At 47.3% G+C, this 26127-nt stretch overlaps 1 protein-coding gene across 1 annotated transcript in view; it reads left to right on the top strand.

Moving 5' to 3' along the window:
• Window positions 1-23715, top strand: part of FOXO1 (forkhead box O1) — a 91961-nt gene extending 68246 nt beyond the window's left edge. Inside the window, exons 2-3 of the mRNA XM_059041627.2 lie at window positions 18499-19854; window positions 20334-23715. Coding sequence (XP_058897610.1) covers window positions 18499-19836 — 1338 coding nt within the window. The 3' untranslated portion in view covers window positions 19837-19854; window positions 20334-23715. The remainder of the gene's footprint in view (window positions 1-18498; window positions 19855-20333) is intronic.
• Window positions 23716-26127: the final 2412 nt, after the last annotated feature.

Here is a 26127-nt window from a genome sequence, read left to right as displayed (position 1 = left end):
TTATTCTGTTTTTTTTTTTTCTTATTTCTTCCGACACCCTCTCCTGCTGGGTTTTAAAATGTTGGTGCCCATATCTCCCTAACTGCATCACCCTTGTATGTCTGTGTGTAGATGAGGGCTAAGAGAAGTGCATTGGACACGGTCTTGAACTGGTGTGTCTTTGAGCTTCTGGCTGAAATTATTTTGTTTGATTGTGCCCTGGATGACTTTCATCTTCAAGTGGCAGCATCTTTTGTTGCTACTGCTAATAATGGTTGGATAAACATTAAGACCCAGTGCCCAGGGATGTGTTTTGCCTAAAAATGGTACCAGCACTCGGCTCTCTTGGAATCTGTGCAGGGTGCCGACATGAGGTTTACGTTTGCCTAAACCTAAACTAAGGTTTGCCTTTAGTCAGAGGCTAGACGTTTGCTTGACATTTTGTGTTTATAAGTGCTTTGTGTGATTGTCTCATTTTAATCCTTATAAAAACTCTTTAAAGTGGCAACTGTTGTCCCCATTTTGCAGATGAGGCGATTAAAGCATGGGGAGTTGAAGTGCCTCAGCCAAGGTCACATTCACTAAGTGCCAGGACCAGGACTGGGTTAGAATCCAGGCTTGTCTGACAACAGGCTCATGATTCTCAGCCACCATAATAGTTTTGTGTAAAACTATTGTTTTTTTCTACTTCTGATTAAGGAAAGAGCTATTTCCTGAAAAAATAAAAAATCAGGATATAGTTTGTGAACTTCATCTTATTTGATTATGTAAATGTGTGTGTGTGTGTGTGTGTGTGTGTGTGTGTATTATATGGTACAGGTCCTGGCGCTTGGTAGGAAATCAGTTTTTTGAATGAACACATGAAAGAGGAACAGGCACATTTTTTTTTTTTTTTTTCTTTTTGGGTCCCCCCTCCCCCGCCCCGCCCCGCCCCGCCAAGGAAGTAGCTTTATTCTGATTTTAAAAGTTATTCGTGCTCTTTCTTTTAACAACAGCAAAAAAGACAACGTACAACTAGAAATTTAAAAACCCCATTGCCTTCACCACCGAGAGACTTCATCATTATATTCATTGAGGTTGCCTTGTAAAAGAAATAATTGACCATACAGATCCCATGTAACTGGTAATAAAGGTCACCGTTTATATTAGCTACAAATCTCATGCACTAGAGGTTTCGGGAATGTGATAATTGACATTCATTGTCAAATGTTGTATATAAGTAAACTTTCCAGTCCTAGCTGCTGTTTTTCCCCAGTCTGGTTCTACAGTGGTTCTGCTACACATTGTACTAATGAGGAGCGCCTGTGTGCAGGTCCTTCTCCCCCAGGCTCTGTTTCCATGACCCTAGAAAACTGTCTCCCTGCTCACGTCGCAGTTCTTACAGTGTGTGGTGTCATGGCCAGAGCTGGAGTATTTTCCTGACCTAGGAGGTGTCTCAGGAATCACAGTCATTTTTTTCATTCCGCTGTCTGAGCAAATCAACCTACCACACTCTTCTCCTACCTTCTCCTCCCCTTTTCTTCTTCCTCCCGCACCTTGCTTGCCTTCCTTCCTCTCACAGAAGCGTTAAGGGAGGTGGGAGAGGTTTGGAAATGAAATTACAGTGGGCCCGTTCTTCTCCCCTGGAAACTCTGCCTTGTGTATTTTTGAAGATACTGATGTTGGCCCTTACGGTGAGATCTCGGGTGAGAGGCCTTTGCGGGACCTGCTTCGTCCTGAGTAACCTGACCTGCTTGGAGAGTCTGCGTCTCCTTCGTCCTTCAGAGAGTGAGAGGGCATGGTTCATGGTTCACAGAGCACCTGGGCTAAACAGGGTACCTGGGACAGGTGTGTTCTTTGGTAGGAAGTGTGGATAGGCCTGCAGCTTTCAGGTAGCCTGCACTTCTACCCTGGGCGTAATCATGAAATCTCACAAGTGCACAGTACTCTATTTATGCTTTTTGAAGAGGTTGTATCCATTACAGCTCCTCTGTGGAGTTAGGACAAGCGTTATTTTTTCCACTCTATAGGCAAGAAAGCGGAGATACACAGGATATAAAATTTGTCCAAAGTCATACATACAAAGATAGAGCCAGACCTAGGTCTTCACTCTCTTGACCCCACTGTCTTGCCATTAGACCAGCATTTCCCAAAGTGTGTGCCACTAAACGTTGGTTCCACAGTATGGTCTGTGAGGAGGTGTCAGAGACGTGGTGGGTGCATGGGATCACACCCACAAAACAGAACGAAACATCTTAAGTTAGTGAAGGGGGTTGTGTTTTGCTTTGCTTTTGCTTTTGTATGTTAACATGAAGTTAGTGTATTAAAGGCTCTAAGAATCCTGCAGTTGGGAGTCCTGTTTGAGTCGGTGTGGCCAGATATCCCAAACATACTTCCTCAGTGAACTCCTTTCACCCTAGGAGGAGGGAGCCGTTACTCTATGGAGCGCATGTTGGAGATGCTCTCCTCGGCCATAATGCACCGCCTTGTCCTGGATTTACTTTGGAGCTGCTCCAGGAGACCTCAGTGGTTAGAGGAAGATCTAACCTTTGGCGACCTGGAGGGCGAATCCACATGGGTGGTGGTTGGAGATGCTTTGGTAATAGAGACCACCCCGGGGGTGGGGTGGGGTGGGAGGCCGGCCATGGGGGAGTCCTGTCCTTGTGTCACTGTCAGCAGCTCAGCAGGAGCTCTGTGGAGAAGGGTTTTAACCGGAATGCAGGAAGGTGCTCAGCCAACAGGACCAGAGTTCTAGGAACGGTTGTCGAGAGTTGTTAGGTAAAGATTCATGCCCTGTAGCCCGGGTGGCAGCTGCGCTGTTTGGCGAGGATGGACTTAAGAAATTTGGACCTAGAGCAGCACAGTGCTTCCTTTTGGCGGGCGTTTGAGCAGGCACGTTCCCCGAGCGGGGCCGTCCGTATCAACACCCCTCCCCCCAGCTCTTGTTTAATATTTAATATTCAGCTTTGCTGCTTTTGTCACTCTCATTAGATTGCTTGATTATGGTGGGGGGGGCATGGTGAAGGGGCAAGTGGCAGATTCTGCGTCCCTCTCATCAGTCAGCCCTCTGCTCTGGGGGAAGCAGAACCTCTTCACAGAACTCTTTTATTTTGAGGTGAATTGTTCCAGCCAGGCAGAAATGATTTATTATTTTGCATTGAAATCTCAAACAGGAAGCAAGTCCAGCTTCTCAGAACTGATCTTGGGCATTGCACTTGATGTCCTCTCCTGCCCTCCCCTCTCCTCCCCTCCCCGAATTAATGGAACTGCTTTGTTGGGTTTTATTTGTTTTGGTGGGGAGAATAGAAGGATCCTAATAGGAGCAATGGTTGGGAGAAAGCACTGCGAAATAGATGGGAGGTTAATAACCTGTGGTGTCTCAGCAAGTCTTCCTCAGCGTTTCTCCGGAAGAGTGATCCGACCAAGTATTAGACTGTGAGATCTTCTTTTTACAAAATGTTCGAACTGCCTGCGATTGTTTGTTTGTTTGCTAGTAACTCTGTGACTTTTAAACCTGCTTGTAAGTTGCAGGGCGCTAACTTATTTTGCAGGCAGAAAGGAAAGGAAGCAGATAGAGGCCAGGGCTCCTGGGCTGTGGAAGAGGAAAGGTCCATGGGATCTGCTGAGGGATAGGGTTTATACCCACAATCATGCTTTTATCATCAAATTCTGATGGGATAGTCAGCCATTAAAAGTTAAGTTCCCAAGATTTAGACCTCTTTCCTGTGTGTGTGCGTGTGTGGTGCCTTCCAGGATGACGGAAGTGTGTATGTGGTGGAGGGAGTGTTGTGTGTGGGGGCGGTTACTGGGGAGAAAATGCCATCTCAGTTTATCCTCATACCACTGCTGTCCAGCCACGGGCCAGTCTCAGCCCTGGATCTCATGTGCCTCTACTAGGGTACTGAGTAACGGAGTGATTTGTTGTTGCTTTATCCCTGTTTATGTGCAACAGTCCATGGTTACATTGTAGGGCATTATTTCCTTTAATTTCCCTTTAGCCTTTCAAAACAACCTGAAAGATGTTATGGTTGAGCCTAGACAATGACCTCAAGAAACAAAAATAAACCTTTTTCTAAAATAAGGACGGGGTTTGTGTGCCAACTGTTGTGAACGATGGACTTCACGAATTTTAGAATTTGTTTTCAAAACAAATGGTCCCAGTCTCCTGCTCTCCTCTGACTATGAAAAAAATCAGATATGATGCCACGAGTTTCAAAACAACCAAGTAGCGTTTGAATCATGAGACAAAAGCCCGGCAGCAGCTTTAACATAAAACCCCATCATTTTCAGCGCGAGAGATGCATGAAGTTCTCAAGGGGACACTTGTCACCCGCCTCTCCACACAAGCTGTGGCAGCCTCCTGTTGGGGGCGTGATTTGAACAAAGGGCACCTTTCAGGGTGGGGAAGAACCGTACTGAAGACAGCACCTCCCTGACGTGCTTTTGCTTATCAGCAAACACTTTATATGCACACGAAAACACAGACATCGCACATACTTAAGTTTTTGGATAATCGAAAATATCTGCTTTCCGAGCAGGACACAGTCTCTCCATTTTTCCCTGCTGTCTCGTGGGAAGAGAGGTTGGCCCTTTCCTCTAGGTTCCACATCGTGACTTTATTCTGATCTTTTCTCGCTCTCCTGAGTGTTGCGTGTGGGATAAAATACAAGCTCCTAGCTCATTTTTAAAAGTCCCCTCCCACCTTGTTTTCCCCTCTTTTTGCGTCTGAACTCAAATACAGCCACTCTTACCCCCCTTCTTTCTTCTCCAGACCCGTCTTGTTAGTGCTTTTAACAAACTTTTCTTGCATGTACTGATACTCATATTTGTTGGTCACTTTGTACACACTGAGCATTTAGTACTGTGGTTCAGTAAGGTAAGTACTGTTAGATTGTAAGTCGCTTGCCCAGGATTACTCAGGTTTGGATTTGAATCCAGGTCTCTCGGGTTTTAGAACACGTTATGTGGTGTACCCATCACCTTTTATTCTTGTTCTGCGCTCACATCGACAATTCCCTTCCCTTTCATCCAGCGATCTGAATCTTGCCTTTCCTCAGTTCTAGGTTAGGGTCTTTTCCTTTCTTGTTTCGAGCATGTGCCACCTTTCATTTTCGTGTTGTCAGCCATCTGTATACGACCCTGGGAGGCAGGAAAAGAGCCTCATGTTACTTAGTTGTTTCAACAGTACCTAGTATACAGTAGGGGCCCAATAAGTACCCGTTGAATGAAAATGACATTGATTGCTTTTCATTAAGAGACCCTGATTTATGTTATTGAAATGTGAATGGAAATAAATTAATTTCTGAGATTGTCTGGATTTAAATAGTTTATGTTAGACCCACTTCAACTGAGCTTTGCTTGATTTCTTGATTGATTTTGGATGGATTTTTCAGTGATGAAAATGAGGGTAAAAGTTTATCTTCTGTTTGTATTCCCAATAAAAATGACTGACTCAAGATTCTGTGAGATCCCTGGTACCTCCGCCCCGCTCCATCCCCAAGACCAGAACAGTCTCTGGTGCTGGCTGGGGCATTGCTGATGGGATCTGTTCTGCTCCAGCCCTGACTGACCCCGGGGTCCTTTTGGAACAGTCGGGTGTCTTTATAATTAAAGAAACAAAAAACTAAATAACCCAGCCTTGAAGACTCTTCAGAAGGAAATATTTTGTTCTAAAATTGCATGCTACTCCAGTTTAATTTGTAGCTACTTTGAGGACTGAAACAGTTACACAGTATATTGGTGTCTGTCTTCACCAGTTGTTTGATAGAGTTGTATCATGGACTTCAAAAATGGTTAAAATGTACAACTTCTTAGCTTTGCGGGTAGAGTTGTAGCGAAGAACGATTGTCTGAAACTTTGTCCACCCGCTAACAATTCTGAATGCTCAATTACAGTCTTATTTAGGTTGTCAGAATTTGTCTCAGTTACTTTTCCGAGTAATAAAAAAGAAAGAAAATAAATTAATACCCAAGCGACTACCTGTTGTTTAGAACAAAGTGAGAGGAGTTGAAATTAGACTGACCTCACTGCTCATAGTTGTTTAAGTATCTGTGGTCATAGGGTTAATGACTTCTTCCAGAAAAGCCCGCTTTTGTTTTAGAATACCAAGGATTTCTAGAGATTGAAATGGTTAGTGTCTTCCACATTTTTAAAATGCTGTGTGGTTTCCGAGCGCACTCTCACTTAGCGTTCACCGCACTCCTTTGGGTTGTATGATGGTGAGGCACAGGGCGTCACCCAAGTAAGCCCTTCCTCTTCTGGGAAGACCCTTAACACTGAACCATTTGGGCAAATGCATCATTTTAAGGAAGTGGAGAAAAGGCACCCCAAAATGTATATACTAATATATTGTGGTGGAAATTGTAGCAGTGGTTCAGGGTATCCTTGAATGCAGTAGCTCGGAAGAGATACAGAACATTTGTACCATGTGCAAGATTCCAGCCACAATGGTTGCTATTCACAGTTCCATTCTGGACAAAATTCAAAGTGATAAAACTGAAAACAGTGAGCACTGAAGCTCCAAAGAGGAGTTCAGTGTGTACCATCACAGACTGGGCTCAGGTGAGAAGTTCTAATTCTCCATTGGTTTGAATCATCCTGAGACATGGTTCATATAGTCATTTATTCATTCTTTCTGTGTTAGTTTCCCTCTAGGATTTAAAATAGAGCTTTAACAAAACTCTCTCATTGTTTTCTCAGCCCAGAACAATGAATGTGTGTTGTGTGTAGCCGGTGCATTGGCAATGTTGTTCATATTTCTAAAGAGGTTATGGGTTCAAACTGCAGCATTAGAGTAAAAAGTCTAATACAAGGAAAACTTCTCCAGATGGGGGAGGTTTGCTGATCGCTCAGTTGGGGATCCTCAGGTGATCTGGGGATCCTTTTGGTCCTACTTGGCTTTTCTTCCTCCTTTCTCTCTGGAATGTGGGCCAGCCTAACCCTGGGGCTAAGCTCAAACATAATGGAACCCACGGGAGTCATAGTAGATGTCCCCAGGTCGTTTGAATCGGGTTCCAGGGCAAACTCAGCTCGGAGCCTTCCAGCATCCCCTGCGCCCTGGAGTGATGGGGGCGAAGCACGTTCTCCCAGAGCTGGCCTTCATCTTGACCTGAGACCTGGTTTAGGCTGCAGGTCCTCGTGGGCATCACTTAATAAATGTGTCACTTCTGGTGGAGCGCCGGCGACTATGCAGCAGTGAGGGAGCCGTTCTCAGGCTCCTTCCTCGTTCAGCTGATGCCGTTTTCAGAGGTGAAAATGCTGTTCATAGCATAGGTGACAAACAAGCAGAGCATCATGTTGTCGTGACAGCGCCGTGGACAAATACTGCTTGAGAAGTGAGGTGCAGGCCTCGTGTGTGGGACAGGAAGGGGCTGTGCTGGTGAGGAGGTGTGGTTTTTTTTTTTTTTTTTTTTTTTTTTGCGGTACGCGGGCCTCTCACTGTCGTGGCCTCTCCCGTTGCGGAGCACAGGCTCCGGACGCGCAGGCGCAGCGGCCATAGCTCACGGGCCCAGCCGCTCCGCGGCACGTGGGATCTTCCCGGACCGGGGCACGAACCCGCGTCCCCTGCATCGGCAGGCGGATTCCCAACCGCTGCGCCACCAGGGAAGCCCAGGAGGTGTGGTTTTAAGGTGGACACATTCTGAAAGGCCTCGAGAGACATGCAGGCTTTTAGGTAACTTAATAAAGCTGCATTTCTGAAACATTTTTGGGGGTTCTTTTGGAGTCCCTGAACTGGCGTGGGTGTCCCGGTGGTACTGACGGAGCCTTTGTTGTTTGGAAGGAAGGTGTGGAGAGTAGGGCTGTTGTGCAGCAGACCTGCTGTGTCTGTGGTCTGTTCACTGAGGTGGATCCCTGCCATCTGCAGGACGCTTGGGGACAGCCGTGGCTGGCCCAGTCTCCCACGGTAGGGGGCCCTTTGCTTTATCATGAAGTAAATGGGCCCAAATGGTTTTGCTAGTATTGGGTCAGTCAGTGAATATTTGTAACTATTTGACTTGGGACACACTCTGAAGAATTTTTAGGGGGTAGCCCTAAAACAATGTGTACTTACTAACAAATCATTGTTGCATTAGGTTCCTTAGCCAGAATGATGGCCAGGAAGGCTGGTTTCAAGATTCTGTATAGCCGAGAAAACCGTACATTGCAAATAATGTGTAATTCAGAGTGTTATATTTTATTGCAATTTGTTGTTGTAATCTGGATTTATCGTATTTGGGTTCCAAAACAGGGAAAAAAAAAAAAAACAAACCCCACATAAACCTAGACTTTGTACTTTTTAATTCTGTTGACCATGCGTAGCAGTTTTTGGTAAATAGCTTATGCATTCAGTGGATTCATCTTTCCCTAGATTTTCCAGACAGTGAACATATTTAGGATAAAAAGCAATTATAGATAGTACGTCCTCTGGGTGGGATCTTATCCTAGAGATTCTAATCTGTCCAAGTTTCAGCCTTATTGCCTTTACATATTCGTAAAGCTTTTTGTGGCTCTTGTAAGCACTTTGGTTGCAAACCTTGAATAAACATTTACTAAACAGGTGTAACGGGCTCATCACTAACTCTGACAAAATACTTTAAAATTCACTTGAGTTCTCTTTAGAAAACTTGAATATGGATCACACTATTGATATATGCTATGTTTCATTTTATGCCTAATTTAAGTTCTTCATCAGAAGAGAGTAAATCCTAATGTGTTCTTTGCTTTTGGCTTTTAGTTTGTTTTGCCTCATTCTGGTAGCCAAATACATAAGGTAAGTTAATTGCACTGTAAAGCAGTGTGTTTCTAAAGCCACTGCAGATTCGAAAAATGGTATGGCCTGTAAAATAGACAAAGATTTTCATTAGGAAAATGGCAGAATCACTTCAACAAACGAGTTTCCTCTTAATATTCTGCGCTGGTGGGGCCTTCTGTGTCTGAGGCAGTCATTAGGCAAGAGCACAAAAGAGTCTGTATTCTGGGCAGTTAATGAAAAAGGAGTTTCGCAAAGGATAGGCTCCTTCAGGTCAGCTGATGGGCAGGGTGCGGAGTGGCGGCTCCTTGCTGTGGGCTTGGCAGTGCCCGCCGGTCTCTGTGCCTCCCTGGGGAAGGAGTGACTGGGTTAAAGGGTGGCCAGGGATGCCTGCTTGCCGTACTGGAGCTAAATCCCGGGAGAAACAAGCTCCACTTTGAAATCCTTAGCAGCCGACACATCCTTTTTATTTTATTTTATTTTGTTTTTTAAAAAGGCATTGAAAAGAATTGGAGCTAAATGAAATTTAGTCTCTGCGTATCCATTACGGGGACCTTCCTAGCCAGGGTTGATGACATTCACTTGAGAGTTAGCTCCGTGGCTAGTATATGGCAACATCAGGCCCAAGTGTATAGCCGTGGGAGGTAGTTTCTGTTTTCCAGACTTTACAAAGCAGGGCTCCACAGTAGCAACTTTCACGGAGATTGTACGAGGACAGTGATTCAGACAGATGCCTCATGATCTGGAACAGAAGGCAAGATGCTTGCATCGAAGGTTTGTTTCAGCCTCACCTGCGTTGTTCTGGGTTTTGTCTTTCGGAGTTCCTGGTTTCTGATAGTGTGTAAAACACAGGGCACGAAATGGTATAGGTTTTCACATCCTGAAAATTAAGAGCTTCGCCCTTGCTCTCATAAAATGTAGCTTCCTCTGATACAGGGTTTTCCGATGGGACACAGCGTGGGGAAACATGGTGCTTCTTTTTTAATTACGACCTTCTGAGAAGCAAAAGCTTGGGATACTTTTAATATCATTAAGTAAAGTTTCCCTTCCATCCCTGAAGATTTTTTTCTTAAGTCCTCAGTGTCTGGGGTTGTTGGCTGAAAATTTACCCTGAAATATGGAGGCTTTTGGCCAACAGGAGAGCTTATGAAAGGTGAGGCCGAGCCGCCGAGCGCTGTCTGTGTTTCTCCGTCACAAGGCTTCCTCCTTGGCCGTCCTTCTGGGCCGGGGGTGCTTCCGTCTGCGCGCCTTGTTTCCCGACGCCACGGTCCCGTTCACTCTGTAAGCAGCCCCTTCACCCAGCCCTCTGCCCTGCGGTCGGCTCTAACTGCCCCCCGGCCCTCGGGGGCCCTTTCAGGGGTTGCTGTCTGTGAAGCGGGCAGCGGCGGGTGGCCACTGTGTGGCAAGAGACGAGGAAGAGCGTTGTGCGTTGTGCGTCGTTCTCGAGATCGCCTTCCTGGATGCCAGCTCTTCATTGGCCGACCGGGGTACGTCCCGCTCCTCGGACGAGCTCGTGGACACAGGTTACGACCGGGGTCGCCCCCAGAGCTGACGGGACGTGCTAGTCAAAGGATCCAGACTTTTTAACCTTTGAAATCCTCTTAAAGGGCGAGAACAATTTCTCTGTCAAAGAAGGGTTTTTGCAGCTCAGTTGTGAGGACATGGAAACAGCCTCAGGAAGGCTGGCTGCCTGTTGGACAGGAAGTGTGCGATGAATGGTTTTCAGTCAGCTTGTGACCATTCACGATGGCTAAAAAAAATTCCTGTGTATACATCTCTTTTACTTCCCATCACAAAATTAGCCAACCTGTGTTCGCCCACCTTGTGCCAGGTGACGCGCTGAGCCCTTTGCGTGGAGGTGATGCCGTTCCGCCCCTAACGATCCCACGTAACGGTTGGTGTTGTGTCACGGATGTCAAGACCGGGGCTTGGGGAGACCAGCCGACTCAGGGGTCCCACAGTCTGACCTTGGGATCCGCCTCCCCACTGCCTGCGTGAAAACACGCAGGTTCGCATGAGGTCTTGCATGTGTCTTTCTGGTTCTGCTTTGCCTGAGAGCATGGTCTCCGATGTGCTTTCTTCAGTAGAAGCTGGTTGAATGCAGTCATATTTTCCTTCCTTGGGAAATGATTTGAGTCGGAGATAGAGCTGCTTCGAGCCACATGTGTGTCTGTCTGTAGCTGCCGGAGAGATCTGTAGCTGAGTGTTGGTTTGGTTGGGGGAGGGTCATTGAATGTCCTTGACACTTGTTCTTCTAGGACTAAAGCCCCACGTGATTCTGCTTTTTGTAAATGAACACCCATAAACCTTTCACCTGCATCTTAATCTTTCTGAACTCTCTTTTCCCTAATATAAAATGAGGGTGTTAGGCCAGGTGACCTTCCCGGGGTTTTCCAGCTCACAAGTTTTATGAGGCTTCGAGTCCTCCGTCCACAGGGGTTCCCAGGGAGGCCTGAGCCCTAGTACAGACTGGGGGTGAGAGTGGCCTTTGGGGGGTCACTGATGTGCAGGCAAGAAGGACAGGTTTTGGGGAAATGAAATCAGGTTTTTACAGAAGAAGAGCTGGATGCCAGGGCCTAATGTGTAAGCATGTAAATCAAGCTCTTCACAGCAAATCTTCCATTACAACACTTTCTGAAGCTGAATTTTTATGCTGTCGATTGGTACCATGCGTCTTTTGACATCACCTGTAAAAAAGAAGCACGGGCAAAAGGTCACATGTTTCCTTCTGTTTGCAAGCAAGATGCATTATTTTACCAAGTTGTTGTTTTATTAGCACCTCTAACGGGAACTCTGTTGAACAGAGATTATTCCTACTTTCTCCTTAGTTTGTTTTCATTCTTGGAACTGCAGGAAGGGATGTGTAAAACAGAGGAAGCAGGAGGAGGGGGTGAGTCTATGCTGGGAGCCTACGAAACCATAGCACACATTGACAGAGTTCACAGAAATTAGATAAAATGCTTTTGGAAAAACCTAGTTGGTCTAGCATTTTGAAAGAATTTCTAGAATTTCTAGAACAACAAGTTCATTTAGTCACGTGTTCCAGCGCCTTAGTTTGGAGCTCTTTTTGTTTGGCTCGGTGACTGTAGCTCACACCCACCCTCTCACAGGGCGACGGGCAGTTCTAGGCTGTGGGACCTCTCAGGGCCTTTCCATTTCCCTCGTGGGTCCTCACAGCCCCTTTGCACAGGCTTTCCCTGGGCGGTGCTCACATTTGAAATGAACACTTCAGCTGCTCTGCTTTCCTTCCCCAAGGAGTAACCAATTAGAATTAAAAGCAAGTCATATTTTGTAAATTTATTACCCGTTGAGGCAGAAAACGAGTTTTCTAAACTAGTGTTTGTAAACGGAATTATCTCCGCTCCCTCAAGATGCACACACGTAACCTCAGTCTTAGGTATGTTCCTTTGATTCTTCTTAACGATGGTGAAGCCAAAAAGTGGTTTCTCCAGCTGGCAGTGGTGTTGTGTGCAGAGTTATTTTGCATGAGATTCATTTCCCAAGCCTCAGTTATCCTGTTTTTAAAATGGGGCCAATAATACCTGCCTTATATAGGGCTCTTGCAAGGATGGAATGAGACATGATGTATTGAAAGCCATTTGTAAACTGTAAGGTAAAATCCACGTGTCAAGTGTGAAGGCCAGGGGATCCTGAGCAGGATGTATTCAGGTTAAGTTGCTGGTTTTGTTTTATTCTTGGTTAAACACAAAGACCAGAGTAGTCTTAGAATGCCCAGCAGAAAGTAGGGTGCAGCAGTGATGGGGCTAGAGTGGTGGCTGAGAGGTGGTGGTCTCCACGTACACTCGTGGGTGGGCTGGATGGAGCCGGGTGGGAGCTCAGGTCTGAAGGCGGGATACAGGAGGGCAGGGGAGGAGGGGGGAGCGATCCGAGGGCTGGACCCCCGAGCCGTTTCTTCAGCCCAGGCCTTGGGGGACCAAAGAGTTCGTTAGACTTGACAGAGGTCTACTTCTGCTCCCTTGGTCTTCTTTGTTTGTTGGGGCTTCTAGTAGACTGGAAGTTGACTGTAAGAGACTAAACGTTTTTGTAAAAATCACACTCTTTTTGATGGTACATTTATTCATTTATACTGTACCAACATATTGTATAATGCATTTGCTCATTTTTATTTACTTAATTTTTTTTGAGGCTGGAACAGACAAACTTCATTCAGTGGCTAAGGAATGGAGAAATGGAACTTAGTTCTCAACCCAACTTCTCCATCCTCATTTTAAAAAATGAGATAAAAATGTAAAGTAGGTGAAAAGCGTAAAGATTTCTTCTTGCACGTTGATGGCTGTCCAATTATTGCTTTAGTCATCCAGGCTCAGTGCGTCCAGGGGCGGGGCAGTTCCTGCCCTGTGTCTTCAGGGTCTCTGGGGCCCAGCCTTGGAGTGTGGCTTCTTGCAGCCAGGAGGGCGGTGGGCCCGCAGAGCTCCGTCACAACCGTCCCCCGAGGAGACACACCAGCCTGTGGCCTTGGAAGTGGCCCTGCTCTAACACCTGCTGCTGCTTCTCTGTCACACGCCAGCTGAACGCAGAGCGCGGAGCCCACACACAAGGCTTGGCGGCCACCTTGAAGATTCTGAGAATGCGCGTTAACAGACCAGCTGTAGTATCTAATATTCCTTCACTGACCCCTGCCCACAGCAGACACTATCTAGTGCAGAGAGGAAATATCTTAACTGCTACCGCAAAACTGGTCTATTTTCCCAGTAACTAACATGTAAAAGCCTCGTCTTAGTGGGAACAGTACAAGGTACGATTATAAAGAAACGAGACCAATGTTTGTAATGTGGGTGAGTCTCTAAAACACAGACATATTCTCTTATAGGTGCCATTATCTTAATAATAACAGCACCGATATCGATTGAGGTAAGGACATCTGTTATCTCACTTAATCTCCACGACAGCCTTGTACATGTAGGACCTGTTAATCCATTCAGCAGATACTTGAGTGTCTGCTTGGTGGTGAAGCTGTGAGGATACAGCGCCCAAGAGGACAGCCCAGGTCCCCGAGCTCATGCAGCTCTCGGGGGTAGTGGGGAGGCAGACATAGCAGAGTCATGATTGTGGTGAGTAAATCAGGTCCTGTGTTAGCTGCATGCTGGGATGGGGTTCTCAGGAAATGCTTCCGGAAGGAAGGGACGCTTGGGCTGAGACAGAAGTTGGGGGTGGTGGTGACCTTTGGCAGGAAAAAGTCGAGGCTCCTGGACAGTCCTTTGTACATCCTTTTTTGTCCTGAGTGGCCATTTATTTAGGTGGACTTGTTCCTTTCCCAGGTAGATCATAAAACACCCAGAGGGCAGACTCTGTGACTAATTCCTTCTGACGTCCTTCACTCGACCCAGCATAAATCAGTCCCAATAAAAGGTACTTGGCATGAACTGGTACATGAATGGATAGAGAAAAGATGTGGAAGGCATTACACCTTCCTGTGTGATGTTTTGGGATGTCAGTCAACAAACGTTCATTGGATGTATCGTGTGTGTGTAGAGCATCTGGTAGTAGGGGCTTTGAGATTAGGCGATAAAAAACACACTCCAGCCCCTTGCCCTTTAAGAAGCTTGGAATCCGGTCTGTAGAGTGCACAAAGTGAACACCCGAGCATTCGAAACAGCTGGCAGAGCAGGTTGAGGAAGCCAGGGCACACCGGGTGCAGGCTGCCCCCCCCTCACCCCCCCCACCACCCACGATCCACAGACTTCCATTGGGTCAGGCTTCCCAAGAACCCGCTGCCCTGCTCGGGGTGGCCAGGCATGCAGAAGGCGAGGGAGAGTCGAGGGGCAGGCGGCCGAGGGGCGTGTGCAGAGGAGGGCAAGCCCGGGCTGCGGAGACTACGGCTAGTGGAGGGGAAAGTTGCCGAGTGGTCTTTTTCTCTTGATGGTCTCATGCAGAACCTCGGGATTTAGGTAAGTGGTTTGCAGTGCACAGAGTCTCCTGTCCTCTCACCCTACCTCTCTCCTCACGTGATATTTATTCGTGGTCGAAGAACTGAACAGCTCAGAGCACTGCTGTCTGCGTGTGGCTCTCCGCACAGGTCACGGGGAACCGCACTTTCCCTGCCTCGGCTGTGTCCGCTGCATCCGGCAGAGATTTGCAGACATAACATCATTAAGAGCGTCGCGTATTTTTACAAGCTTTACCTCTTCAACACCCTCCGCTCCGATATCCCCCATTGGAAATCATAGCTTCTTTAATGTCCTGCCGGCTGTGTGAAAAACAGGAATTTATGTAACAAGCCCTGCGCAGCAAACCTTTTCCTGTTCGGAAAAAAATTTTTTAATTGTTGGCAAAGTTAGGAGACAGCTCTGTTGCTCAGAGAGAGAGAGACCTGAAATGTCCTCTTAGGAAAATATGTAGCATAATGTTTTGATAAGTAAGGGATTGTTCTACACCCACTCCCCCCGCCCCCCTTTTTTTTTTTTTTGTAAATCTAAGTGGTAAGTCAGCATTTGTCCCATCCGAGCTAGTGAATGCTTCCTGAACTTTTTAAAGATTTCATCATGACAGATTCTGCAGTCTTGTTAGAAATGTCCCCCAGGGACTTCCCTGGTGGCACAGTGGTTAAGAATCCGCCTGCCAATGCCGGGGACACAGGTTCGAGCCCTGGTCTGGGAAGACCCCACACGCTGCAGAGTAACTAACCCCGTGCACCACAACTGCTGAGCCTGTGCTCTAGAGCCCATGAGCCACAACTACTGAGCCCATGTGCCATAACTACTGAAGCCCGCATGCCACAACTACTGAGCCTGCGCTCTAGAGCCCGCGAGCCACAACTACTGAGCCCATGTGCCACAACTACTGAAGCCCGCGTACCTGGAGCCCGTGCTCCGCAACAAGAGAAGCCACCACATTGAGAAGCCTGCGCACCGCTACGAAGAGTAGCCCCCCGTTCACCGCAACTAGAGAAAGCCTGTGCGCAGCAACAAAGACCCAACGCAGCCAAAAAGAAAAAAGAAAAGAGAAGGAATGGCTTCCATGCAAAAATAAGATTAAAATAAAAATGTCCCCCAATTGCAGTTGCAAATGATCTGATCTAATTATGTGAATCATAGAGCTGTGCCACCGCCTCCCCCAGGCAGTGCAGACAGCCAGGAAGCCACTGTCTAGGAAGATCTTCCCCTTTTATCATTTACTAAACGTGACAGGGACAGGAGTGAAGCTTTCTTTCCTCCAGAGATTTCATCGTCGCTTATCTGTGTTTCTGTTGTGTTCAAAGAACAAAGCAGTCAAGTCATGATGGAATATTGAGAGCACACTGTGTGCGTGTGTGTGTGCACGCGCGCACGTAAGTGAAACCTTCCCAGAGGGTTTGGGGAGTCTTATGGGTATGAAATAGGACAGTGGGGAATTGCAGTGCTCGTCCTCTTTTAGGGGGTTCTTGTATGTCCACAAAGTCCTCAGAGCCAGTCTTGAGTTGGGGATAGATGTGTAGGTGAGAAGGAAGAGGAGAATCTTGGCAACAGAAGGAAACCCTCACTGCCATCCACTTACACACCTGCCCAGCGTCCAGCCTGGAAGTCCCCATTCAGGGCCGCGGCTGACCCACACTCGCCTGGGCCTGGCAGAAGGGCTCATCACGGAGCTGCTGTGTTGCAATCCTTGGGTGGAATGTAGTACAGAGGGTCAGAGGGCGTTTTGAAATGTGGATTTCTCAGCCGTGACTGTCCGGCCTCACTCTGACTTTTGCATCTCCTTTTAGAAAGTGAGATCTTTTTTCCTTTGTTTTCTACCTCCTTTTAGTGAGGAAAATTGTGAACTCATAGTCTGTGTTGAGCCCCCGCCTGCCCTGCTGTGTGCCAAGGCTTTGTTCTGGCGCAGTGATTGGCACTCGGGCATCTGCGTCCCACGGCGATGGTGTGAGGGTGTGGGTGTCGTGGCTGCATCCTGGGCAACCACAAATCCAGCCAGAGCCTTTCCGTGGTCAGGGAGGGGGGGCCGCAGCGGTTCGGGGGGCTCGGTAGGCTGAACCTTGCATTCAGTCGGCAGAGGAAGCCAGGGAAGTCTGGGGGCCACGCACACAGCGCACACAGCCCTGCTCCAGGTCCCCAGGTCCCTTCCCCTGGACTTGGGATCAGGGCCCTGATGACGGAGTCTGCTGCGTGCCCTGTCCTGTGCTGGGGCAAAAAAATCCATCAGAGAAGCTCCCTCCTCCTCGGGAGCCCCCCTTTCCTTGTCCACGTGTCCCAGAGGCTCTCCAGATGCTGTCAGTCTCACCGTGTGTCCAGTAGGGGAATTGCATTCGGGCTTCTTTGTTCACCGCCTGGCTCCACGGCTTCTGCTGGAGCTTGCGACTGTCTCTGGCTCCCGTTGCAGCGTGTTCGGAGTGGTGGGTTTCTGTCTGTGATACCCGTAAGCTCCTACCGACACCCCAGTGACTAGGGGGAGGGAAATGGGCGGTGCCTTGGGCCCCTCCTCCCCACCCCCCAACCAAGTTGGGATCTAACACCTTCTTCTTGGTGACCGCTTACCATGTTGCACACACCACTGAGCATTTGACCTACCTTATCTCGTGGAATCCGTAGCACAGCCCCAAAGGGGCTGTAGGGTACATGGGGGCCAAGCAGTTTCCCAAGGTTTGTAGCCAGTGAGTAGCAGAGCCACCTAAGTGCTCCAAAAACAGTTGATTTTCTTTACTAACTGTCCTAGGGGGCGTGCGATTTAGTTGTGGAGCTGTACTCAGTGGATCAAAGACACCAGCTCTCTGTCCTCTCCACCACTCCGTCCCTCCCAGACCGGCTTTTTGGCCAGAGTGTAACCTTTGACAGGTGTCAGAGGCTGAGTTAGGTGGTGCGTGTTGCTGGTTATTGCTGGGAGGAGAAGGTTGTGAACAACGTTTGGATTTAAACTTTCCTTCCTTCCTTCCTTCCTTCCTTCCTTCCTTCCTTCCTTCCTTCCTTCCTTCCTTCCTTCCTCCCTCCCTCCCTCCCTCCCTCCCTCCCTCCCTCCTTCCCTCCCTCCCTCCTTCCTTCCTTCCTTCCTTACTTCCCTCCCTCCCTCCTCCCTTCCTCCCTCCCTTCCTCCCTTCCTTCCTCCCTCCCTCCCTTCCTCTCTCCCTCCCTCCCTCCTTCCCTCCCTCCCTCCTCCCTTCCTCCCTCCCTTCCTTCCTTCCTCCCTCCCTCCCTCCTCCCTTCCTCCCTCCCTTCCTTCCTCCCTCCCTCCCTTCCTTCCTCTCTTGTATTTTTGGTAGTTCAACTTTCTAAAATTAAACGACAACAGCCCAGTTGTCCTTATATTCACCTATATCTGCCTAACGGACTTTAAGGATGTCAATGAATCTATGTCTTACTAGTTTTCAGGCTTTTGATTCTTCACTAAGAATATATCCTGCTTCCTTTCCTTCCTTTCTTTCCTTCCTTTCCATGTGGGCCCCATAATACAAAACTTCTCACTTTGTGTAAGTGGCAGATGTGCCATCCGAAGAGAATTTGCAGTAGTTATAGGCGTGACAGCGTGGAAAGGGGTTTTGATAACAGTTCGTTGTGGAATGCTAGTTGCATAGCAAATCCAAGTGGTTTTAAAACCAGTTCCTGTAATTTCCCTGCAAAATAGAGCTATATAAAAGAAGGTGTTTATAATCTCATTTAACTTTGTCCCCTCGTTAAATTAAGACACAGATACTGTTTTTAAGATACGTTACTGTTTTTCCTTTACTGATGTGAGCTCTCACGTAGTGACTGTACAGGTTGAAATCTATACCATAAACTCTTTCAAAACTTGACTTGTCTTCCATGTGATACGTGTCTGTATTGAACAGTGGGTTTTCCAGTTGGAGGAGTATTGTATTTCTAACATGGTGTTTTGCTTTACAGAATTCAATTCGTCATAATCTGTCCCTACACAGCAAGTTTATTCGAGTGCAGAATGAAGGAACTGGAAAAAGTTCCTGGTGGATGCTTAATCCAGAGGGAGGCAAGAGTGGGAAATCCCCCAGGAGAAGAGCTGCCTCCATGGACAACAACAGTAAATTTGCTAAGAGCCGAGGCCGCGCTGCCAAGAAAAAAGCATCCCTCCAATCTGGCCAGGAGGGCGCTGGGGACAGCCCAGGATCTCAGTTTTCTAAGTGGCCTGCAAGCCCTGGCTCTCACAGCAATGATGACTTTGATAACTGGAGTACATTTCGCCCTCGAACTAGCTCGAACGCTAGTACTATTAGTGGGAGGCTTTCCCCCATTTTGACTGAGCAGGATGATCTTGGAGACGGGGACGTGCACGCTATGGTGTACCCGCCGTCGGCTGCCAAGATGGCTTCCACCCTGCCCAGTCTGTCTGAGATAAGCAGTCCTGAGAACATGGAAAACCTTTTGGATAATCTCAACCTTCTCTCATCACCCACGTCATTAACTGTTTCAACCCAGTCTTCGCCAGGCGCCATGATGCAGCAGGCGCCATGCTACTCGTTTGCGCCGCCAAACACCAGTCTGAATTCACCCAGCCCAAACTACCAAAAATACACGTACGGCCAGTCCAGCATGAGCCCTTTGCCCCAGATGCCTATGCAAACGCTTCAGGACAGCAAATCGAGTTACGGAGGCATGAGTCAGTATAACTGTGCCCCGGGACTCTTGAAGGAGTTACTGACTTCCGACTCTCCTCCCCATAGCGACATCATGACGCCGGTTGATCCTGGGGTGGCTCAGCCCAGCAGCCGCGTCCTTGGCCAGAACGTGCTGATGGGCCCTAACTCGGTCATGCCGGCCTACGGCAGCCAGGCATCTCATAACAAAATGATGAACCCCAGCTCCCACACCCACCCTGGACACGCCCAGTCGACGTCTGCGGTGAATGGGCGTGCCTTGCCCCACGCGGTGAACCCCATGCCCCACACCTCGGGTCTGAGCCGCTTGGCCCCCGTGAAGACAGCTTTACAAGTGCCTCTGCCCCACCCCATGCAGATGAATGCCCTGGGGGGCTACTCCTCCGTGAGCAGCTGCAACGGCTACGGCAGGATGGGCATTCTCCACCAGGAGAAGCTGCCCAGTGACTTGGACGGCATGTTTATCGAGCGCTTGGACTGTGACATGGAGTCCATCATCCGGAACGACCTCATGGATGGAGACACGTTGGATTTTAACTTTGACAACGTGTTGCCCAACCCAAGCTTCCCACACAGTGTCAAGACGACGACACACAGCTGGGTGTCGGGCTGAGCGCGAGCGAGTGAGCAGGTAAGAGCACCCTGATATCAAAAGACCTTCTGAAAACGGCACTTAAAAGAGAGGAACCCGGTACCTTGCCTTGTGTCTTCCATGGTCGGGGCTTTTCGGATGGCAGCTGGCCGCCCCTTGCAGAGGCATCTTTTATCATTCATTCTCCGCCCCTCTTGCAGCTCATAAGTTTTCCTTTGGAGCTTAAAACATAAGGAAGCTTTTCCTCTAACTAACTGCTTTAAAGAGTTTCTTTCGACAGTTAGACTAGACGGCTGCATCGTTTTAGTAACTCTTCAATAAGTGAATGCATTTGATACAAATCAAATGCTGAAGGGCTCTTTAAAGTGGAATTTTCTCCCACTGATTGATTTCAGAGCTGTTTGAGGAAGTCCAGCCCACCCTGCAGTATGTCCGTCACCCTAATATGTTGAGTTGAGTTGATTTTAATTCGGCTGTATATTCAATGAGTGTGTGTGTGTGTGTGTTTTCTTTCCTAGGCTACACTTAAAAGTACTTCAGATTGTCTGACAGCAGGAACTGAGAGAAGCAGTCCAAAGATGTCCTTCACCCTACCTTTTCGTTTTCTTGATTAAAAAAAAAAAAAAAAAGAAAAAGAAAAAAGTGTTTCTTTTTTCCTTTCGTCAGACTTGGCAGCGAAGACACTTTTCCTGTACAGGATGTTTGCCCGATGTTTGCAGGTTACGTGCTGCTGTAGATAAGGACCGTGCCATTGGAAATTTCATTACAATGAAGTGCCAAACTCACTACACCATATAATTGCAGAAAAGACTTTTGGATCCTGGTGTGCTTTCAAGTTTTGTATATAGCCGTAGCTACGGAATTGTATTTGTGTGCATTTTTGTTTTTTTAAAATATTCATTTGGTCCAAGGAAAGTTTCTACTCTTTTTGTAATACTGTGATGGTCTCATGTCCTTGATAAGTTAAACTTTTGTTTGTACGACCTGTGTTCTGCTGAACTGATGAATGACAAAGAACCAAGCTCTCCATTCTGCACCTCCATTGAACAGCTCTGGACCTGTTCACATTGCCACATAATTCACAGGAGAACCAATAGCCTGTTTCCATCTGCTGAATTAATGGACTTCTCAGAACTCTTTTGGGAAAAAAAAAAAATAGAAGATAGGTTAAACGCCGCCAGCCTTGTACAAGTCTTCTCTATTTTTTTTTGTTTGTTTATTTTGTTATTTGCAAATTTGTACAAACACTTAAATGGTTCTAATTTCCAGATAAATGAATGATTTTTTGATGTTATTGTTGGGACTTGAGATCATTTTTGGAATAGATATTGAACTGTAATGTTTTCTTAAAACTAGAGTCTACTTTGTTACATAGTCTGCTTGTAAATTTGTGGAATCCCAGATATTTGAAGCAGCGTCCGTAATTTTCATTTTGTATTTCTAACTGGATTAGTACTAATTTTATACGTGCTTAACTGGTTTGTACTCTTTGGGATGCTACTTGGTGACGTTTCTGACTAATCTTACAATCATTGTAATTAGTACTTGCACACTCGACATTTCTGGCCCTGTCTTGGCAGGAGAGTGATGTATAGTTTTGAACATTTTGTGTTACATTCACGTTTAGGAGAACTTGATATGTTTTTATGTATGTGTTTTTAAAAGATTCCATCCGCTTCTACTATCCTGTGAATTAAGCATACCACACAGCATTGACTCTTCTGACTGATGCCCGTATGCTCTTTGTTTCAAATACTCCTGGCGGGGGGCCTTGTAATATTTGTAGATCAGAAGGGGAGATCCACCTCTAAAACAGTGCTCCTTTCTCAAGCTGGGGGGGTTTTGGTCAACTTAACCTTTTTGAGTTGAGCTTCAGCAAAAGTTTTCCCTCGTAATACTGTGCTCTTCCTGGTCTAGGAGGAGGTTGGTTTTGTGAGCTCTGCCTTGAAGAATTAGGTCCACATTCATGCTTCGTCCGTCTTTCCCTCTGTCCCTGGGCTGCCTGGCAAGGAGTAGAAGGCTAAGTCGAAGCGGGGAATTTTTAAGCGGCACTTGAGTGATTTTTAGAGTGTTTTGTGTTCATGAGTGCAGATGGCTACCAAATGGAATTAGAACTTGCTTAAAAATTGGGGCAATGGATTTGAAAACCAGCAAACCAGCTGTAAGTTGTCTATTTGAATTTATTTTTAAAAGCCTTAGCGTAAGTTAAGAATTGGAGAGTTTCTTCTGCCTTTAGCAACCCCGGTTATAATTCTGATCATGATGTTGCAATATTGATACTTTCCAATGACCTGTACGGACAGATCAAGTTAATTGGCTCTGCGTGCCATTTAATCCATCGGTGTGCTCAAGTCACGTGGACCGCTCAGCATCCGCGCAATGCAAGGAACAGGTGCACAAAAACGCTCCTCTGGCCTTCTTGAGAAGGCTCTGATTCCCGTGAACCCAGCCCACTTCACGCTTGCCGTGTCTGGCCTGGGAGCTGCGTCTCCGCTGGCTTGGTTTTTCCTCCGTGTGTAACAAGAACACAGGTGTTCTGGCGGCGCGCTCCTCCAGGAGACAGGCTCTGCTGTGAGCTCCCGCAGTGACTCCTGTGCTCCTGAAAATCCACGAAACAGCAGCCTCTCTAGCCATGTTCATTGCTGGCCACTCCAGAGTAAGTCTGGTCATAGAAACCCTAGTTCTTCTGAGCAGTGCCTCCTGCCCATGGGCTAGAGCTCGCTGGAGCCAGAGTACTCGTGTTCCCCTCTGGGCCCACCTGCCACCACTCCCCGCCTCCCAGACACCCCTCCCCGCCCCCCGCCTTGTTCAGCCTTGTTCATTGAAGAGGCAGCCGTAGCTACAGATCACTGTTAAAATCTTACTACTTCGTAGAGAGACTTTTAAAAAGATGTTGCTTCCTCTTGAGTCTGTGTAAATATCTTTTTTTTTTTTTTTCCTTCAAATTTTTCTGTGTGTTGGAATTCTAACCGGATTCCTGGGTAGCTCTCCGGGGTACAGTGAAGTCCAGTGAAAGGCACCTTGTCTATTTTGAAAACAAACATTATGTGACCTCTGGTAATTTCTTTTTCTGTAAGAATACTGACTTTCTGGAGTACTGAGTATCAGTTATTGTACATGATTGCTTCGTGAAATGTGCAGATGACATCACCTATGCAGCCTTGTTTGATTTATTTCCTCTGGTTTGTACTGTTATTAAAAGCATATTGTATTATAGAGCTATTCAGATATTTTAAATATAAAGTATTGTTTCCGTAATATAGATGTATGGAATATATTTAGGTCATAGATGTGTTACTTGGGAAGTTCTGCTTTGACAAACTGACAAAGTCTAAATTCATTAGCAAATGTTGTATCCCAGTGAGCAGTAAATCAGTGAAGCATCCCCCAAAAGAGGAGAAAGACACTTAAAATGGAAACAGTTCCCCCAAAATATACGATTTGGATTCGTTCAGCTGCTGAATATATGTCACCAGTCCTCCCCTCCCACCCACCACTCCCCAGCTGGAAATTCTTAACATTCAGCTCCTAAGAGTTCTTCATTCATAACTGACTTTTAAACAAGAAGTTTCTCTTGTGGTTTTAGTTTGGGAGTAACCATTCAGTAAAAGTTGCAGTGTGGTTTATGCAAACAGAACAGCCTAGCATTACTCTTGGCCTCCTCCCTGACGGGGGCCGGGGGCTGACAGCCTGGCGGCGTGGCCAGGTGCGGCCACGTCCATCCCGTCGGGACGCAGTCACTCCCGCCCACGTTTCGCTACTCGAGTTTAGTACCAGGTTCCACGTTCCCGTTCCCATACCCTCTGAGAAGTGCCTGATGATGCTGATGTACTTACAGACACAAGAACAATCTTTGCTGTTACTGTATAAAGCCATAAATGTACATAAATTATGTTTAAATGGTTTGGTGTCATTCTTTTCTAGTTGTGCAGAATAAGCTCTTTATTAGGTTCATGGGGGGTTTTTTGTTTTTCTGTTTTTCTGTGTTTTGCTCTCACGTGAGTTAAAACTTTGTCAGCCATGGTGCCATGGTTTATTCAAATCTGGTATTTCTTTGCGGGGGGGGGGTGGAAACAGTCCCTCTGGGACCAAACTATAGTCCCCAAGAATTGAAGAGCAAGTAGGCTCCCTCGTAACAAACCACCCTGGAGCACTTCATCTGTGGAGCGCCTCACACTACACCTGGCACAGAAATGACCAGGCATATGAGATCTTGTGTTGGAATAGGTGGAGCTGAAGGTACAAACACCTGAAGGGCAGGCTGGGGAGGGCCCTGGCTAGGAGGTCAGCGAGCAGGGATGGGTGGTGTGGTGGGAGCGGTGGCTTCCCGAGGCCACATGAAGGGGACGTCGTGCCTTCCACTCAGTGGCTGCTGCAGATGGAGGTTTCTTTGCTTTTTTCAGAAAATGCCCGAGGAATGAGCTGGGGTTAGATTAATGATGGTTAAATACAGGATTAAAACCAGGATTAAGTCCCGTCTCTCCATGCTTCTGACTCTTTTGCTAGGCAAGGGAACATCAAATGAGTTGGAGTAGGAAAAAGGAAATAGGTCGTTCTAATGTTTGTCTGTTTAGACACTGGAAGATGAGGTTTTTGTTTTTTCCTTTCTTCCTTTCAGCAATGGAACCCTTGCTTTAAAAGACACAGTAGTAGTTGGGCTTTCCTGGTGGCGCAGTGGTTGAGAGTCCGCCTGCCGATGCAGGGGGCGCGGGTTCGTGCCCCGGTCCGGGAGGATCCCACGTGCCGCGGAGCAGCTGGGCCCGTGAGTCATGGCCCATGGAGAGCCATGTGCTGTCTGGAGCCTGTGCTCTGCAACGGGAGGGGCCACAGTGGTGAGAGGCCCGCGTACCGCAAAAAAAAAAAAAAAGACACAGTAGTCAGAAGCCCAGAGTGTGGAACAGATAAAAGCATCTACCCCCAGACCTGGGTCTTGTGCATAGATCACTTTGAAAAGTGATCTAGTCCAAATGCAGAAAACCGCCTTGATTGTACCACCAGAACTCAAACCAGCAGGCTCCTTTCAAAACCCTCTGTACCACATACATAAAATCACGCACCTAATGTCACTTATTAAGACCCGTTCCCATGTTTTAACATCAGTTGATAAGAGGAAGCAACACAGTGGGAAGCGACAGATCCCATGGTTGGAGCTTGATGGTTACCATGGAGGGAGAAACTTCCTTCCTCGGACAGTATCTAGGCCCCTGCTGTGACCAGAGACTGACGGAGTGTTTCTTGACCTGTGGACCTGCCACACTGAAGGACTTTGCCTCGGCTATTGTTTCTCCACGTTGGAGCTGTCCTACTGTGACAGTGATCGTGCTGGTTAAACTTACACCCGTTGGTGTGGTTAGGCAGGTGGAAGGCTGTTCCAAGAGATGTATTGCACTAAGTGGCAGGCTTGGCGGTAGTCACTGTTGCGTAGACCTTGAACGCTGTATCATCTGTTAGTGGGTCACGGGTCGTGAGCCTGCAGCCAGGCTGGGCCGTGACCTCTAAAATGAGAGTGTGTTCATGTTAGGTTTCCTTATTCTCACTTATTTCGTGTAGAAAATTACCCTGGTGATCACATGGTTACATGGTCTCTAGGATGTTTTCCAGTTTAAGTAACTGGAAAATGAGTGAAGTTAGCGTGGAATGGAAAGGGAGGTCTGTGCTGGCGTGAAAGAATGAGGAAGGCAGGGAGTCCTGGGGGGTGGTGGGTAATCCGGATGCGAGGTAGAGACAGCCGAGGTACGAGCTGCAGGTGAAGGGCAGGCCTTTGGATCCTTTGACCAGAGGAAGCTGCAGAGTGGCATGGGCATCTAGAAGTTCAAGAGAGAGCTGCTAGTTTTGCAGTTGGCTGGGAGAGGAGGCTTTCTATGCAGATCCCAGGCTTCGCCAGCGTGACTGTTTGAGAGGGAGAAGCCGCACACTTGAGAAGGCATTCACCTGTTAAGGAGAAAAAAGGGAGCTGGAGGCCAACTTTTCTCAGCTTGACTGGTAGCAGGGTACTGTTTTCAACCCTACTGCCCGTGAACTAACTCAAAGGCAAAGTCGAAACTTCTTGGCATTAGTACTTTTATCACGTTCATGTCTTCGATAAGTGAAAGTCTTGTTTGCACTGGCAGCCACTGGTGGAAAGTAGAGATTTACATCCTCCAGGAAGAAAGAGGGCAACTTTTGGGGGGGCTTGTCAGTCATTCTTTACATTCCCTTCCTTCCACGAGCTCCAATCCCCAACAAGCAACTTTCAGAGTTCCCATAAAACTGAAAATTGCCTAAGATGGTAACCCACTTGCTGGAGTTTCTGCAAACCCATTCTGGGGAGTG

Source organism: Kogia breviceps, chromosome 16, assembly GCF_026419965.1.
Source record: "Kogia breviceps isolate mKogBre1 chromosome 16, mKogBre1 haplotype 1, whole genome shotgun sequence".
Taxonomy (NCBI): domain Eukaryota; kingdom Metazoa; phylum Chordata; class Mammalia; order Artiodactyla; family Physeteridae; genus Kogia; species Kogia breviceps.
Note: the sequence above shows the minus strand (reverse complement) of the source record. Positions and strands in the feature narration are given on the sequence as shown.